At 51.5% G+C, this 19,942-nt stretch overlaps 1 protein-coding gene across 1 annotated transcript in view; it reads right to left on the bottom strand.

The window, feature by feature from the left end:
- Positions 1–3,712: 3,712 nt before the first annotated feature.
- Positions 3,713–19,942, bottom strand: part of LOC144954913 (RNA-binding protein Musashi homolog 2-like) — a 65,790-nt gene continuing 49,560 nt past the window's right edge. The window contains exons 6-9 of the mRNA XM_078885289.1: positions 14,151–14,233; positions 10,725–10,878; positions 7,941–8,018; positions 3,713–3,828 (exon numbers count right to left, since the gene is read on the bottom strand). Of these exons, the coding sequence (XP_078741415.1) occupies positions 3,713–3,828; positions 7,941–8,018; positions 10,725–10,878; positions 14,151–14,233 (431 nt within the window). The remainder of the gene's footprint in view (positions 3,829–7,940; positions 8,019–10,724; positions 10,879–14,150; positions 14,234–19,942) is intronic.

Here is a 19,942-nt window from a genome sequence, read left to right as displayed (position 1 = left end):
AGTGTAGTGGTGAGTGTAGTGGTGAGTGCTGGTCAGAGTGTAGTGGTGAGTGTAGTGGTGAGCGTCAGGGTGAGGAGTGGTGAGCGTCAGGGTGGGTCTAGTGGTGAGGAGTGGTGAGTGTAGTGGTGAGCGTCAAGGTGAGGAGTGGTGAGCGTTAGGGTGAGTGTAGTGGTGAGTGTAGTGGTGAGTGTAGTGGTGAGTGTAGTGGTGAGTGTAGTGAGTGTAGTGAGTGTAGTGGTGAGTAGTGGTGAGTGTCAGGGTGAGGAGTGGTGAGCATCAGGGTGAGTGTAGTGGTGAGTGTAGTGGTGAGTAGTGGTGAGGAGTGGTGAGTGCCAGGGTGAGTGTAGTGGTGAGTAGTGGTGAGGAGTGGTGAGCGTCAGGGTGAGTGTAGTGGTGAGTGTAGTGGTGAGTGTAGTGAGTGTAGTGGTGAGTGTAGTGGTGAGTAGTGGTGAGGAGTGGTGAGCGCCAGGGTGAGTGTAGTGGTGAGTATAGTGGTGAGTGGTGGTGAGTAGTGGTGAGTGTGGTGAGTGGTGGTGAGTGTAGTAGTGAGTGTAGTGGTGAGTAGTGGTGAGCGTCAAGGTGAGGAGTGGTGAGCATCAGGGTGAGTGTAGTGGTGAGTAGTGGTGAGGAGTGGTGAGTGTAGTGGAGAGTGGTGGTGAGGAGTGGTGAGTAGTGGTGAGCGTCAGGGTGAGTGTAGTGGTGAGTGTAGTGAGTGTAGTGGTGAGTGTAGTGAGTGTAGTGGTGAGTAGTCGTGAGTGTAGTGGTGAGTGTGGTGAGTGTAGTGGTGAGTGTAGTGAGTGTAGTGGTGAGTGTAGTGAGTGTAGTGGTGAGTGTGGTGAGTGTAGTGGTGAGTGTAGTGGTGAGTAGTGGTGAGTAGTGGTGAGGAGTGGTGAGCGTCAGGGTGAGTGTAGTGGTGAGTATAGTGAGTGTAGTGGTGAGTGTGGTGAGTGTAGTGGTGAGTGTAGTGAGTGTAGTGGTGAGTGTAGTGGTGAGTGTGGTGAGTGTAGTGGTGAGTGTGGTGAGTGTAGTGGTGAGTGTGGTGAGTGTAGTGGTGAGTATATTGAGTGTAGTGGTGAGTGTGGTGAGTGTAGTGGTGAGTGTAGTGAGTGTAGTGGTGAGTGTAGTGGTGAGTGTAGTGGTGAGTGTAGTGGTGAGTGTGGTGAGTGTAGTGGTGAGTGTGGTGAGTGTAGTGGTGAGTGTGGTGAGTGTAGTGGTGAGTATATTGAGTGTAGTGGTGAGTGTGGTGAGTGTAGTGGTGAGTGTAGTGAGTGTAGTGGTGAGTGTAGTGGTGAGTGTAGTGGTGAGTGTGGTGAGTGTAGTGGTGAGTGTGGTGAGTGTAGTGGTGAGTGTAGTGGTGAGTGTAGTGGTGAGTGTAGTGGTGAGTGTAGTGGTGAGTAGTGGTGAGTGTAGTGGTGAGGAGTGGTGAGGAGTGGTGAGGAGTGGTGAGCGTCAGGGTGAGGAGTGGTGAGGAGTGGTGAGTGGTGGTGAGTGTAGTGGTGAGTGTAGTGGTGAGTAGTGGTGAGGAGTGGTGAGCGTCAGGGTGAGGAGTGGTGAGTGGTGGTGAGTGTAGTTGTGAGTGTAGTGGTGAGTAGTGGTGAGTGTAGTGGTGAGTAGTGGTGAGTGTAGTGGTGAGTGTAGTGGTGAGTAGTGGTGAGTGTAGTGGTGAGTAGTGGTGAGTGTAGTGGTGAGGAGTGGTGAGGAGTGGTGAGGAGTGGTGAGTGTAGTGGTGAGTGTAGTGGTGAGTGGTGGTGAGTAGTGGTGAGTGTAGTGGTGAGGAGTGGTGAGGAGTGGTGAGGAGTGGTGAGTGTAGTGGTGAGTGGTGGTGAGTGTAGTGGTGAGTAGTGGTGAGTAGTGGTGAGTGTAGTGGTGAGTGTAGTGGTGAGTAGTGGTGAGGAGTGGTGAGGAGTGGTGAGTGTAGTGGTGAGTGTAGTGGTGAGTAGTGGTGAGGAGTGGTGAGGAGTGGTGAGGAGTGGTGAGTGTAGTGGTGAGTGTAGTGGTGAGTGGTGGTGAGTGTAGTGGTGAGTAGTGGTGAGTGTAGTGGTGAGTAGTGGTGAGTAGTGGTGAGAGTAGTGGTGAGTGTAGTAGTGAGTGTAGTAGTGAGTAGTGGTGAGTAGTGGTGAGGAGTGGTGAGGAGTGGTGAGTGGTGGTGAGGAGTGGTGAGGAGTGGTGAGGAGTGGTGAGGAGTGGTGAGCGTCAGGGTGAGGAGTGGTGAGGAGTGGTGAGGAGTGGTGAGGAGTGGTGAGCGTCAGGGTGAGGAGTGGTGAGCGTCAGGGTGAGGAGTGGTGAGGAGTGGTGAGGAGTGGTGAAAAGTGGTGAGCGTCAGGGTGAGGAGTGGTGAGGAGTGGTGAGGAGTGGTGACTAGTGGTGACTAGTGGTGAGGAGTGGTGAGTGGTGGTGAGGAGTGGTGAGGAGTGGTGAGGAGTGGTGAGTGTAGTGGTGAGTGTAGTGGTGAGTGTAGTGGTGAGTGTAGTGGTGAGTGTAGTGGTGAGGAGTGGTGAGTGGTGGTGAGTAGTGGTGAGTGGTGGTGAGTGTAGTAGTGAGTGTAGTGGTGAGGAGTGGTGAGTGTAGTAGTGGTGAGTGTAGTGAGTGGTGGTGAGGAGTGGTGAGGAGTGGTGAGGAGTGGTGAGCGTCAGGGTGAGGAGTGGTGAGGAGTGGTGAGTAGTGGTGAGTAGTGGTGAGGAGTGGTGAGGAGTGGTGAGTGTAGTGGTGAGTAGTGGTGAGTAGTGGTGAGGAGTGGTGAGTAGTAGTGAGTGGTGGTGAGGAGTGGTGAGGAGTGGTGAGGAGTGGTGAGTGGTGGTGAGGAGTGGTGAGTGTAGTGGTGAGTGGTGGTGAGGAGTGGTGAGTGTAGTGGTGAGGAGTGGTGAGGAGTGGTGAGTGTCAGGGTGAGGAGTGGTGAGGAGTGGTGAGGAGTGGTGAGGAGTGGTGAGAGTAGTGGTGAGTGGTGGTGAGTAGTGGTGAGTGGTGGTGAGTAGTAGTGAGTGTAGTAGTGAGTGTAGTGGTGAGTGTAGTGGTGAGTAGTGGTGAGCGCCAGGGTGAGGAGTGGTGAGTAGTGGTGAGTGTAGTGAGTAGTGGTGAGTGTAGTAGTGAGTGTAGTGGTGAGTGTAGTAGTGAGTGTAGTGGTGAGGAGTGGTGAGGAGTGGTGAGGAGTGGTGAGCGTCAGGGTGAGGAGTGGTGAGCGTCAGGGTGAGGAGTGGTGAGGAGTGGTGAGAAGTGGTGAGGAGTGGTGAGGAGTGGTGAGGAGTGGTGAGCGTCAGGGTGAGGAGTGGTGAGCGTCAGGGTGAGGAGTGGTGAGGAGTGGTGAGAAGTGGTGAGGAGTGGTGAGGAGTGGTGAGCGTCAGGGTGAGGAGTGGTGAGCGTCAGGGTGAGGAGTGGTGAGGAGTGGTGAGGAGTGGTGAGGAGTGGTGAGCGTCAGGGTGAGGAGTGGTGAGTGTAGTAGTGAGTGTAGTAGTGAGTGTAGTGGTGAGGAGTGGTGAGGAGTGGTGAGTGTAGTGGTGAGGAGTGGTGAGGAGTGGTGAGTGGTGGTGAGTGTAGTGGTAGTGTGGTGAGTGTAGTAGTGAGTGTAGTAGTGAGTGTAGTGGTGAGGAGTGGTGAGTGTAGTGGTAGTGTGGTGAGTGTAGTAGTGAGTGTAGTAGTGAGTGTAGTGGTGAGGAGTGGTGAGGAGTGGTGAGCGTCAGGGTGAGGAGTGGTGAGGAGTGGTGAGGAGTGGTGAGCGTCAGGGTGAGGAGTGGTGAGGAGTGGTGAGCGTCAGGGTGAGGAGCTGTTTACCCGCCGCTCCGCGCGCTGTCATGGCCGCCGTCACCTGACCATATGCTGCAGCCGCAGGGAATCCTGGGTAAAGAAAGAGTGGTGGGATGAGTGGTGGGGTGAGTGGTGGGTGAGTGGTGGGTGAGTGGTGAGTGGTGGGTGAGTGGTGGGTGAGTGGTGGGTGAGGGGTGAGTGGTGGGTGAGTGGTGGGGTGAGTGGTGGGTGAGTGGTGAGTGAGTGGTGGGTGAGTGGTGAGTGAGTGGTGGGTGAGTGGTGAGTGGTGGGTGAGTGGTGGGGTGAGTGGTGGGTGAGTGGTGGGGTGAGTGGTGGGTGAGTGGTGGGTGAGTGGTGAGTGGTGGGTGAGTGGTGGGTGAGTGGTGGGTGAGGGGTGAGTGGTGGGGTGAGTGGTGGGTGAGTGGTGGGTGAGTGGTGAGTGAGTGGTGGGTGAGTGGTGAGTGGTGGGTGAGTGGTGGGGTGAGTGGTGGGTGAGTGGTGGGGTGAGTGGTGGGTGAGTGGTGGGTGAGTGGTGAGTGGTGGGTGAGTGGTGGGTGAGTGGTGGGTGAGGGGTGAGTGGTGGGTGAGTGGTGGGGTGAGTGGTGGGTGAGTGGTGAGTGGTGGGGTGAGTGGTGGGGTGAGTGGTGGGTGAGTGGTGGGTGAGTGGTGGGTGAGTGGTGGGTGAGGGGTGAGTGGTGGGTGAGTGGTGGGGTGAGTGGTGGGGTGAGTGGTGGGTGAGTGGTGGGTGAGTGGTGGGTGAGGGGTGAGTGGTGGGTGAGTGGTGGGGTGAGTGATGGGTGAGCGGTGGGTGAGTGGTGGGGTGAGTGGTGGGGTGAGTGGTGGGGTGAGTGGTGGGGTGAGTGGTGGGATGAGTGGTGGGATGAGTGGTGGGGTGAGTGGTGGGTGAGTGGTGGGGTGAGTGGTGGGATGAGTGGTGGGGTGAGTGGTGGGTGAGTGGTGGGGTGAGTGGTGGGGTGAGTGGTGAGTGGTGGGGTGAGTGGTGGGGTGAGTGGTGGGATGAGTGGTGGGGTGAGTGGTGGGATGAGTGGTGGGGTGAGTGGTGGGTGAGTGGTGGGGTGAGTGGTGGGGTGAGTGGTGAGTGGTGGGGTGAGTGGTGGGGTGAGTGGTGAGTGGTGGGGTGAGTGTTGGGGTGAGTGGTGGGGTGAGTGGTGAGTGGTGGGGTGAGTGGTGAGTGGTGGGGTGAGTGGTGGGGTGAGTGGTGGGGTGAGTGGTGAGTGGTGGGATGAGTGGTGGGGTGAGTGGTGGGTGAGTGGTGGGGTGAGTGGTGAAGTGAGTGGTGGGGTGAGTGGTGGGTGAGTGGTGAGTGGTCGGGTGAGTGGTGGGGTGAGCGGTGGGGTGAGTGGTGGGGTGAGTGGTGGGATGAGTGGTGGGGTGAGTAGTGGTGAGTAATGGTGAGTGTAGTGGTGAGTAGTGGTGAGTGGTGGTGAGTAGTGGTGAGTAGTGGTGAGTGTAGTGGTGAGTGTAGTGGTGAGTGTAGTGGTGAGTAGTGGTGAGTGTAGTGGTGAGTGTAGTGGTGAGTGTAGTGGTGAGTAGTGGTGAGTGTAGTGGTGAGTAGTGGTGAGTGTAGTGGTGAGTGTAGTGGTGAGTGTAGTGGTGAGTGTAGTGGTGAGTAGTGGTGAGTGTAGTGGTGAGTGTAGTGGTGAGTAGTGGTGAGTAGTGGTGAGTAGTGGTGAGTGTAGTGGTGAGTGTAGTGGTGAGTGTAGTGGTGAGTAGTGGTGAGTGTTGTGGTGAGTGTAGTGGTGAGTGTAGTGGTGAGTGTAGTGGTGAGTGTAGTGGTGAGTGTAGTGGTGAGTGTAGTGGTGAGTGTAGTGGTGAGTAGTGGTGAGTGTAGTGGTGAGTGTAGTGGTGAGTGTAGTGGTGAGTAGTGGTGAGTGTAGTGGTGAGTGTAGTGGTGAGTAGTGGTGAGTGTAGTGGTGAGTAGTGGTGAGTGTAGTGGTGAGTGTAGTGGTGAGTGTAGTGGTGAGTGTAGTGGTGAGTGTAGTGGTGAGTGTAGTGGTGAGTGTAGTGGTGAGTGTAGTGGTGAGTAGTGGTGAGTGTAGTGGTGAGTGGTGGTGAGTGTAGTGGTGAGTGTAGTGGTGAGTGTAGTGGTGTGTAGTGGTGAGTAGTGGTGAGTGTAGTGGTGAGTGTAGTGGTGAGTAGTGGTGAGTAGTGGTGAGTGTAGTGGTGAGTGTAGTGGTGAGTAGTGGTGAGTGGTGGTGAGTGTAGTGGTGAGTGGTGGTGAGTGTAGTGGTGAGTGGTGGTGAGTGTAGTGGTGAGTGTAGAGGTGAGTAGTGGTGAGTGTAGTGGTGAGTAGTGGTGAGTAGTGGTGAGTGGTGGTGAGTGGTGGTGAGTAGTGGTGAGTGTTGGTGAGTGTAGTGGTGAGTGTAGTGGTGAGTAGTGGTGAGTGTAGTGGTGAGTAGTGGTGAGTAGTGGTGAGTGTTGGTGAGTGTAGTGGTGAGTGTAGTGGTGAGTGTAGTGGTGAGTGTAGTGGTGAGTGTAGTGGTGAGTAGTGGTGAGTGTAGTGGTGAGTGTAGTGGTGAGTGTTGTGGTGAGTGTAGTGGTGAGTAGTGGTGAGTGTAGTGGTGAGTGTAGTGGTGAGTGTAGTGGTGAGTGTAGTGGTGAGTGTAGTGGTGAGTGTAGTGGTGAGTAGTGGTGAGTGTAGTGGTGAGTGTAGTGGTGAGTGTAGTGGTGAGTGTAGTGGTGAGTAGTGGTGAGTGTAGTGGTGAGTGTAGTGGTGAGTAGTGGTGAGTGTAGTGGTGAGTAGTGGTGAGTGGTGGTGAGTGTAGTGGTGAGTAGTGGTGAGTAGTGGTGAGTGGTGGTGAGTGTAGTGGTGAGTGTAGTGGTGAGTGTAGTGGCGAGTAGTGGTGAGTGTAGTGGTGAGTGTAGTGGTGAGTGTAGTGGTGAGTGTAGTGGTGAGTGTTGAGTGTAGTGGTGAGTGTAGTGGTGAGTAGTGGTGAGTGTAGTGGTGAGTAGTGGTGAGTAGTGGTGAGTAGTGGTGAGTGTAGTGGTGAGTGGTGGTGAGTGTAGTGGTGAGTAGTGGTGAGTGTAGTGGTGAGTAGTGGTGAGTAGTGGTGAGTAGTGGTGAGTGTAGTGGTGAGTGGTGGTGAGTGGTGGTGAGTAGTGGTGAGTGGTGGTGAGTGGTGGTGAGTGTAGTGGTGAGTGTAGTGGTGAGTGTGGTGGTGAGTAGTGGTGAGTGGTGGTGAGTGGTGGTGAGTGTAGTGGTGAGTGTAGTGGTGAGTGTAGTGGTGAGTGTAGTGGTGAGTGTAGTGGTGAGTGTAGTGGTGAGTGTAGTGGTGAGTGTAGTGGTGAGTGGTGGTGAGTAGTGGTGAGTGTAGTGGTGAGTGTAGTGGTGAGTGTAGTGGTGAGTAGTGGTGAGTGGTGGTGAGTAGTGGTGAGTGGTGGTGAGTGGTGGTGAGTGGTGGTGAGTGGTGGTGAGTGGTGGTGAGTGGTGGTGAGTAGTGGTGAGTGGTGGTGAGTGGTGGTGAGTGGTGGTGAGTGGTGGTGAGTGGTGGTGAGTGGTGGTGAGTGGTGGTGAGTGGTGGTGAGTGGTGGTGAGTGGTGGTGAGTGGTGGTGAGTGGTGGTGAGTGGTGGTGAGTGGTGGTGAGTAGTGGTGAGTGGTGGTGAGTGGTGGTGAGTAGTGGTGAGTGGTGGTGAGTGGTGGTGAGTGGTGGTGAGTGGTGGTGAGTGGTGGTGAGTGGTGGTGAGTGGTGGTGAGTAGTGGTGAGTAGTGGTGAGTGGTGGTGAGTGGTGGTGAGTAGTGGTGAGTGGTGGTGAGTGGTGGTGAGTGGTGGTGAGTGGTGGTGAGTGGTGGTGAGTGGTGGTGAGTGGTGGTGAGTAGTGGTGAGTGGTGGTGAGTGGTGGTGAGTGGTGGTGAGTGGTGGTGAGTGGTGGTGAGTGGTGGGAGCGGTGGTGAGTAGTGGTGAGTGGTGGTGAGTGGTGGTGAGTGGTGGTGAGTGGTGCTGAGTGGTGGTGAGTAGTGGTGAGTGGTGGTGAGTGGTGGTGAGTGGTGGTGAGTGGTGGTGAGTAGTGGTGAGTGGTGGTGAGTGGTGGTGAGTGTAGTGGTGAGTAGTGGTGAGTGGTGGTGAGTGGTGGTGAGTGGTGGTGAGTGGTGGTGAGTGGTGGTGAGTGGTGGTGAGTGTAGTGGTGAGTAGTGGTGAGTGGTGGTGAGTGGTGGTGAGTGGTGGTGAGTGGTGGTGAGTACCGGGGAAGTGATATCCGTAAGCAGGAGGGAGGCTGGGATAGCCCCGGCCGGTGTACGCAGCTGCAAAGCTCGGGTAGCCTGCACCACCACCACAACCACAACCACCACCACCACCACCACCACAACCACCATCACCATCACAACCAACAACAACAACCATCACCACCACCACCACCACAACCACCACCACAACCACCATCACCATCACAACCAACAACAACAACCATCACCACCACCACAACCACCACCACCACCACCATCACCATCACCATCACAACCAACAACAACCATCACCACCACCACCACCACAACCACCACCACCACCACAACCACCATCACCATCACAACCAACAACAACCATCACCACCACCACCATCACAACCACCATCACCATCACAACCACAACCACCACCACCACCACCACCATCACAACCACCACCATTACCACCATCACCACAACCACCATCACCACCACCACCATCACAACCACCATCACCATCACAACCACAACCACCACCACCACAACCACCATCACAACCACCACCATCACAACCAACACCACCACAACCACAACCACCACCATTACCATCACAACCAACACCACAACCACCACCACAACCACCATCACAACCAACAACAACAACCATCACCACCACCACCACAACCACGACCACCATCACCATCACAACCAACAACAACCATCACCACCACCACAACCACTACAATCACCATCACAACCAACAACAACAACCAGCACAACCACCACCACAACCACCATCACCATCACAACCAACAACAACAACCAGCACAATCACCACCATCACAACCAACAACAACAACCACAACCACCACAACCACCATCACCATCACAACCAACAACAACAACCAGCACCACCACCACCACCACCACAACCACCATCACCATCACAACCATCACAACCAACAACAACCACCACAACCACCATCACCACCACCATCACCATCACAACCACCACCAACACCACAACCACCACCACCACCACAACCACCACCACCAATACCACCAACACCACCACCATCACAACCAACAACAACAACCATCACACCACCTCCACCACCACAACCACCACCAACAACAACCAGCGAAACCACCAACAACAACAATCACCACCACCACCATCACCACAACCATCACCATCACCACCACAGCCACCACAACCACCACCAACAATAATCACCACAAACACCACCACAACCACCACCACCACCACCACCACAACCACCATCACCATCACAACCATCACAACCAACAACAACCACCACAACCACCATCACCACCACCACCACCATCACCATTTTGACTGCTTGTGTTGTGGCTATTGCAAACACGATGCCTTGTTGTATAAAGGCGTCAGTTTTTGTACCAGTTTAAAGGGTAAAACCTACTACTAGATTTTGCCACTGCTAAAGGAGATGTCTCGTAGTGTAAATGCTTAACCCCGAGCTCTCATACTCTGATGGTGCATTGTCTTTGAGTTTTACGCCTTTTGGCGTCATCTGGTCCAACACCAAGTGAGACTAGGCTCTAAGAAAAGCTGTCTCGGGTGTGGACCAATCAACTTCAAGGACAGTGCATACATTATCAGAGTTGTGTGTTTTGTTTGCATTATGGCTGCAGGTATTGTGGTCAATGCAAACATGACTCCTTGTAAAAAAGGTGTCAGTTTTGCCAGATAGAAGGGTAAAAAAACAATTATCATGTTTTTTACTGGCAAATGAGGTTCCAATGGTGTAAATGCTTAACCCCGAGCTCTCATACTCTGATGGCGCGCTGTCTTTGAGTTGTGCGCCTTTTGGCGTCATCTGGTCCAACACCAAGTGAGACTGGGCTCTAAGGAAAGCTGTCTCGGGTGTGGACCAATCAACTTTAAGGACAGTGCACATACATTATCATCATCATCATCAGAGTTGTTTCTTTTTGTTTGCATTTTGACTGCTGATATATTATTATCATCATCAGAGTTGCTTCTTTTTGTTTGCATTTTGACTGCTGATATATTATTATCATCATCAGAGTTGTTTCTTTTTGTTTGCATTTTGACTGCTGATGTATTATTATCATCATCATCAGAGTTGCTTCTTTTTGTTTGCATTTTGACTGCTGATGTATTATTATCATCATCATCAGAGTTGCGTCTTTTTGTTTGCATTTTGACTGCTTGTGTTGTGGTTATTGCAAACATGATGCCTTGTTGCATAAAGGTGTCAGTTTTTGTACCAGTTTAAAGGGTAAAAACCTATTACTACGAATAATGCTCTTTGGATCTTGCGTTAAAGTCACGTAGGTGTCAAATAAAATAATAAAATAACATTTTGAATAACGCTGGAAACGAAAGCCTGCAACGTGTTAAAACTGGTCCCCATTTCGCTTTCAAATTTCATTTTTTTTCACGTTCAGTAGCGAGATCTAGTTTAGACTACCCAGCATGCCGTGCGAGCACGCCCACAGCCCGTTACCCAGCATGCCGTGCTAGCCCCCAACCTACGCCCAATTACCCAGCATGCCGTGCGATCCCCCACCTACGCCCAATTACCCAGCATGCCGTGCTAGCCCCCCCACCTACGCGCAATTACCCAGCATGCCGTGCTAGCCCCCCAACCTACGCCCAATTACCCAGCATGCCGTGCGAGCCCCTCACCCAATCCCCATTACCCAGCATGCCGTGCGAGCCCCGCCCCCCCCCCCCCCACCCGAGCCCCGTTACCCTGCATGCAGTGCGAGCCCCTCCGCCCACGCCCAATTACCCAGCATGCCGTGCGAGCCCGCCCACGCTCCATTACCCAGCATGCCCATGCCCAGCATGAAGGCATCCATGGCGTAGGGGATGGCGCGGGCACGGCCACGGATCGACCCCGGAGGGAACATCACTTCCTTGGGCTGGGCCTTCTTACACTCAACCTGGACACACGCGCACACACACGCAGTGAGGGCTGAGGCGACCTAGGGGTGAGACACACACACAGTGAGGGCTGAGGCGACCTAGGGGATGGCCCGTGCACGGCCACGGATCGACCCCGGAGGGAACATCACTTCCTTGGGCTGGGCCTTCTTACACTCAACCTGGACACACACACACGCAGTGAGGGCTGAGGCAACCTAGGGGTGAGACACATCTTGACACACACACACAGTGAGGTACACACACACACACACACGCACACACACACACACGCACACACAGGTACACACTCACACACAGGTACACACACACAGATACACACACACACACGTACACACACACACACACCTGTACACACACAGGTACACACACACACAGACACACACACAGACACACACACACGCAAACACGCACACACACGCACACACACACACACACACACAGGTACACACACACACGCGCAGTGAGGGCTGAGGCGACCTAGGGGTGAGACACACCTTGACACACACACACACACACGTACACACACACAGACACACACACACACAGACACACACCCACAGACACGCACACACACACACACAGTGAGGGCTGAGTCGACCTAGGGGATGGCGCGGGCACGGCCACGGATCGACCCCGGAGGGAACATCACTTCCTTGGGCTGGGCCTTCTTACACTCAACCTGGACACACACACACGCAGTGAGGGCTGAGGCGACCTAGGGGTGAGACACACCATGACACACACACACACAGACACACACACAGACACACACACAGGTACACACACACACACACACAGGTACACACACACAGTGAGGGCTGAGTCAACCTAGGGGTGAGACACACCTTGACACACACACACACAGGTACACACACACACACAGACACACACACACGCAGTGAGGGCTGAGACGACCTAGGGGTGAGACACACACGCAGTGAGGGCTGAGGCGACCTAGGGGTGAGACACACACACAGTGAGGGCTGAGGCGACCTAGAGGTGAGACACACCCACACCTTGACACACACACACGCACACACAGGTACACACACACACACAGGTACACACACACACACACACAGGTACACACACACACACACAGGTACACACACACACACACAGGTACACACACACACACACACAGGTACACACACACACACAGGTACACACACACACACAGGTACACACACACACACAGGTACACACACACACACAGACACACACACACACAGACACACACACAGTGAGGGCTGAGGCGACCTAGGGGTGAGACACACCTTGACACACACACACAGTGAGGGCTGAGGCGACCTAGGGGTGAGACACACCTTGACACACACACACAGTGAGGGCTGAGGCGACCTAGGGGTGAGACACACACACACCTTGACACACACACACAGTGAGGGCTGAGGCGACCTAGGGGTGAGACACACACACGCACACACACAGTGAGGGCTGAGTCAACCTAGGGGTGAGACACACCTTGACACACACACACACAGTGAGGGCTGAGTCAACCTAGGGGTGAGACACTCACACACACGCAGTGAGGGCTGAGTCAACCTAGGGGTGAGACACACTCTAGTGCGGTCGCTACTACTAACAGCACTTGCCCCTACAGCCCTGCTGGAGGCTACCTGGGGGAGCTTTGTCTGTGTGTGTATCATAGGTGGTGCTACTGACAGCACTTGCCCCTAGAGCCCTGCTGGAGGCTACCTGGGGGAGCTTTGTCTGTGTGTACATCATAGGTGCTGCTACTAACAGCACTTGCCCCTACAGCCCTGCTGGAGGCTACCTGGGGGAGCTTTGTCTGTGTGTGTGTATCATAGGTGGTGCTACTGACAGCACTTGCCCCTACAGCCCTGCTGGAGGCTACCTGGGGGGGCTTTGTCTGTGTGTGTGTATCATAGGTGGTGCTACTGACAGCACTTGCCCCTACAGCCCTGCTGGAGGCTACCTGGGGGAGCTTTGTCTGTGTGTGCATCATAGGTGGTGCTACTGACAGCACTTGCCCCTACAGCCCTGCTGGAGGCTACCTGGGGGAGCTTTGTCTGTGTGTGTATCATAGGTGGTGCTACTGACAGCACTTGCCCCTAGAGCCCTGCTGGAGGCTACCTGGGGGAGCTTTGTCTGTGTGTGCATCATAGGTGGTGCTACTGACAGCACTTGCCCCTACAGTCCTGCTGGAGGCTACCTGGGGGAGCTTTGTCTGTGTGTACATCATAGGTGGTGCTACTAGCAGCACTTGCCCCTACAGCCCTGCTAGAGGCTACCTGGGGAGCTTTGTCTGTGTGTGCATCATAGGCGGTGCTACGAACAGCACTTGCCCCTACAGCCCTGCTGGAGGCTACCTGGGGGAGCTTTGTCTGTGGTTGCATCATAGGTGGTGCTACTAGCAGCACTTGCCCCTACAGCCCTGCTAGAGGCTACCTGGGGGAGCTTTGTCTGTGTGTGCATCATAGGTGGTGCTACTAGCAGCACTTGCCCCTACAGCCCTGCTGGAGGCTACCTGGGGGAGCTTTGTCTGTGTGTGCATCATAGGTGGTGCTACTGACAGCACTTGCCCCTACAGCCCTGCTGGAGGCTACCTGGGGGAGCTTTGTCTGTGGTTGCATCATAGGTGGTGCTACTAACAGCACTTGCCCCTACAGCCCTGCTGGAGGCTACCTGGGGGGGCTTTGTCTGTGTGTGTGTATCATAGGTGGTGCTACTGACAGCACTTGCCCCTACAGCCCTGCTGGAGGCTACCTGGGGGGGCTTTGTCTGTGTGTGTATCATAGGTGCTGCTACTTGCTACTGACAGCACTTGCCCCTACAGCCCTGCTGGAGGCTACCTGGGGGAGCTTTGTCTGTGTGTGCATCATAGGTGGTGCTACTAGCAGCACTTGCCCCTACAGCCCTGCTAGAGGCTACCTGGGGGAGCTTTGTCTGTGTGTGTATCATAGGTGGTGCTACTGACAGCACTTGCCCCTAGAGCCCTGCTGGAGGCTACCTGGGGGAGCTTTGTCTGTGTGTGCATCATAGGTGCTGCTACTTGCTACTGACAGCACTTGCCCCTAGAGCCCTGCTAGAGGCTACCTGGGGGAGCTTTGTCTGTGTGTGTATCATAGGTGGTGCTACTGACAGCACTTGCCCCTAGAGCCCTGCTGGAGGCTACCTGGGGGAGCTTTGTCTGTGGTTGCATCATAGGTGGTGCTACTGACAGCACTTGCCCCTACAGCCCTGCTGGAGGCTACCTGGGGGAGCTTTGTCTGCGGTTGCGTACCATCTTGTTGTTGATCTCATGGAAGTGAATGTCGCAGACTTTCTCCACAACCTCCTCACTCTCGAACGTCACGAAGCCAAAGCCTGCACACACACACACGCACACACACACGCACGCACGCACACACACAGACACACACACACACACAGACACATACAGACAGACACACACACACACACACGCACGCACACACACACACACAGACACACGCACGCACACACACACACACAGACACACACACACGCACACACAGACACACACACAGACACACACACACACAGACACACACACACACAGACAGACACATACAGACAGACACACACACGCACACACACACGCACAGACACACACACGCACGCACAGACACACACACGCACGCACAGACACACACACGCAGACACACACACGCACGCACACACACACACACACGCACACACACACGCACACACACACGCACGCACAGACACACACACAGACACACACACAGACACACACACACAGACAGAGAGACACACACAGACACACACACAGACACATACAGACAGACACACACACACACACAGACACACACACACAGAAAGACACACACAGACACACACGCACGGACACGCACACAGACACACACACACGGGCACGCACGGACACGCACGCACAGGCACGCACACACGCACGCACGCACGCGGACACCCACGCACAGACACACACACACAGACACACACAGACACACACACACAGACACACACGCACGCACGCGGACACCCACGCACAGACACGCACGCACAGACACACAGACACACACGGGTACACAGATTACACAATGCGCACAGAGTACACACACGCACTATACTGTACACACACACTACTACTACACACACACTACTACTACACACACACACTACTACTACACACACACTACTACTACACACACACTACTACTACACACACACTACTACACACACACACTACTACTACAACACACACACACTACTACTACACACTACTACTACACACACACTACTACTACACACACACACTACTACTACTACACACACACACTACTACTACACACACACTACTACTACACACACACTACTACACACACACACTACTACTACACACACACTACTACTACACACACACTACTACACACACACACTACTACTACACACACACTACTACTACACACACACTACTACACACACACACTACTACTACACACACACTACTACACACACACACTACTACACACACACACACTACTACACACACACACACTACTACTACACACACACTACTACACACACACACTACTACTACACACACACTACTACTACACACACACTACTACTACACACACACTACTACTACACACACACTACTACTACACACACACTACTACTACACACACACTACTACACACACACACTACTACTACACACACACTACTACACACACACACTACTACTACACACACACTACTACTACACACACACACTACTACTACACACACACACTACTACAACACACACACACTACTACAACACACACACACTACTACACACACTACTACTACACACACACTACTACACACACACACACTACTACTACACACACACTACTACTACACACACACACTACTACACACACACACACTACTACTACACACACACTACTACTACACACACACACTACTACTACACACACACTACTACTACACACACACTACTACTACACACACACACTACTACTACACACACACACTACTACTACTACACACACACACTACTACTACACACACACTACTACTACACACACACTACTACACACACACACTACTACTACACACACACACTACTACTACACACACACTACTACTACACACACACTACTACACACACACACTACTACACACACACACTACTACTACTACACACACACTACTACTACACACACACACTACTACTACACACACACTACACACACACACACACTACTACACACACACACTACTACTACTACACACACACACTACTACTACACACACACTACACACACACACACACTACTACACACACACACTACTACTACTACACACACACTACTACTACACACACACTACTACTACACACACACTACTACACACACACACTACTACTACACACACACACTACAACTACACACACACACTACTACACACACACACTACTACACACACACACTACTACTACACACACACTACTACACACACACACTACTACACACACACTACTACTACTACACACACACTACTACTACTACACACACACACTACTACTACACACACACTACTACTACACACACACTACTACTACTACACACACACACTACTACACACACACTACTACTACACACACACACTACTACACACACACACTACTACTACACACACACACTACTACACACACACACTACTACTACACACACACACTACTACACACACACACTACTACTACACACACACACACTACTACACACACACACTACTACACACACACACTACTACACACACACACTACTACTACACACACACACTACTACTACTACACACACACTACTACTACTACACACACACTACTACTACTACACACACACTACTACACACACACTACTACTACACACACTACTACTACTACTACACACTACTACAACACACACACACACACTACTACACACACACACACACTACTACTACACACACACTACTACTACTACACACACACTACTACTACTACACACACACTACTACACACACACTACTACACACACACTACTACTACTACTACACACTACTACAACACACACACACACACTACTACACACACACACACACTACTACTACACACACACTACTACTACACACACACTACTACTACACACACACACTACTACTACACACACACTACTACTACACACACACTACTACTACACACACACTACTACTACACACACACACTACTACTACACACACACACTACTACTACACACACACTACTACTACACACACACACTACTACTACACACACACTACTACACACACACACTACTACTACACACACACTACTACTACACACACACTACTACTACACACACACTACTACACACACACACTACTACTACACACACACTACTACTACACACACACACTACTACTACACACACACTACTACACACACACACTACTACTACACACACACTACTACTACACACACACTACTACACACACACACTACTACTACACACACACTACTACACACACACACTACTACTACACACACACTACTACTACACACACACTACTACTACACACACACTACTACACACACACACACTACTACTACACACACACTACTACTACACACACACTACTACTACACACACACTACTACACACACACTACTACTACACACACACACTACTACTACACACACACTACTACACACACACACTACTACTACACACACACTACTACTACACACACACACTACTACTACACACACACACTACTACAACACACACACACTACTACAACACACACACACTACTACACACACACTACTACTACACACACACTACTACACACACACACTACTACTACACACACACACTACTACACACACACACTACTACTACACACACACTACTACTACACACACACACTACTACTACACACACACTACTACTACACACACTACTACTACACACACACACTACTACACACACACACACTACTACTACACACACACTACTACTACACACACACACTACTACTACACACACACACTACTACACACACACACTACTACTACTACACACACACTACTACTACACACACACTACTACTACACACACACACTACTACTACACACACACTACTACACACACACACTACTACTACACACACACACTACTACTACACACACACACTACTACACACACACACTACTACACACACACACTACTACTACACACACACTACTACACACACACACTACTACACACACACACTACTACTACACACACACTACTACTACACACACACTACTACTACACACACACTACTACTACACACACACACTACTACACACACACACTACTACTACACACACACACTACTACACACACACACTACTACACACACACACTACTACACACACACACTACTACTACACACACACACTACTACTACTACACACACACTACTACTACTACACACACACTACTACTACTACACACACACTACTACACACACACTACTACTACACACACTACTACTACTACTACACACTACTACAAACACACACACACACTACTACACACACACACACACTACTACTACACACACACTACTACTACTACACACACACTACTACTACTACACACACACTACTACACACACACTACTACACACACACTACTACTACTACTACACACTACTACAACACACACACACACACTACTACACACACACACACACTACTACTACACACACACTACTACTACACACACACACTACTACTACACACACACTACTACTACACACACACTACTACTACACACACACTACTACTACACACACACTACTACTACACACACACTACTACTACACACACACTACTACACACACACACTACTACACACACACACACTACTACACACACACACACTACTACACACACACACTACTACTACACACACACTACTACTACACACACACACTACTACACACACACATACTACTACACACACACTACTACACACACACTACTACACACACACACTACTACACACACACACTACTACACACACACACACTACTACACACACACACTACTACTACACACACACACTACTACTACACACACACACTACTACACACACACACACTACTACACACACACTACTACTACACACACACTACACACACACACTACTACACACACACACTACTACACACACACACTACTACTACACACACACTACTACTACACACACACTACTACACACACACACTACTACTACACACACACTACTACACACACACACTACTACACACACACACTACTACTACACACACACTACTACTACACACTACTACTACACACACACACTACACACACACACTACTACTACACACACACTACTACTACACACACACACTACACACACACACACTACTACACACACACACTACTACACACACACTACACACACACACTACTACTACACACACACACTACTACTACACACACACACTACTACAACACACACACACTACTACTACACACACACACTACTACACACACACTACTACTACACACACACACTACACACACACACTACTACACACACACACACTACTACTACACACTACTACTACACACACACACACTACTACACACACACACACTACTACACACACACACTACTACACACACACTACTACACACACACTAACTACTACTACACACACACACTACTACTACACACACACACTACTACTACACACACACACTACTACTACACACACACTACTACTACACACACACTACTACTACACACACACTACTACTACACACACACACTACTACTACACACACACTACTACTACACACACATTACTACACACACACACACTACTACTACACACACACTACTACTACACACACACTACTACTACACACACACTACTACACACACACACTACTACACACACACACTACTACTACTACACACACTACTACTACACACACACT

Source organism: Lampetra fluviatilis, unplaced genomic scaffold (genome assembly GCF_964198595.1).
Source record: "Lampetra fluviatilis unplaced genomic scaffold, kcLamFluv1.1 SCAFFOLD_472, whole genome shotgun sequence".
NCBI classification, from domain to species: Eukaryota; Metazoa; Chordata; class Hyperoartia; order Petromyzontiformes; family Petromyzontidae; genus Lampetra; species Lampetra fluviatilis.
Note: the sequence above shows the minus strand (reverse complement) of the source record. Positions and strands in the feature narration are given on the sequence as shown.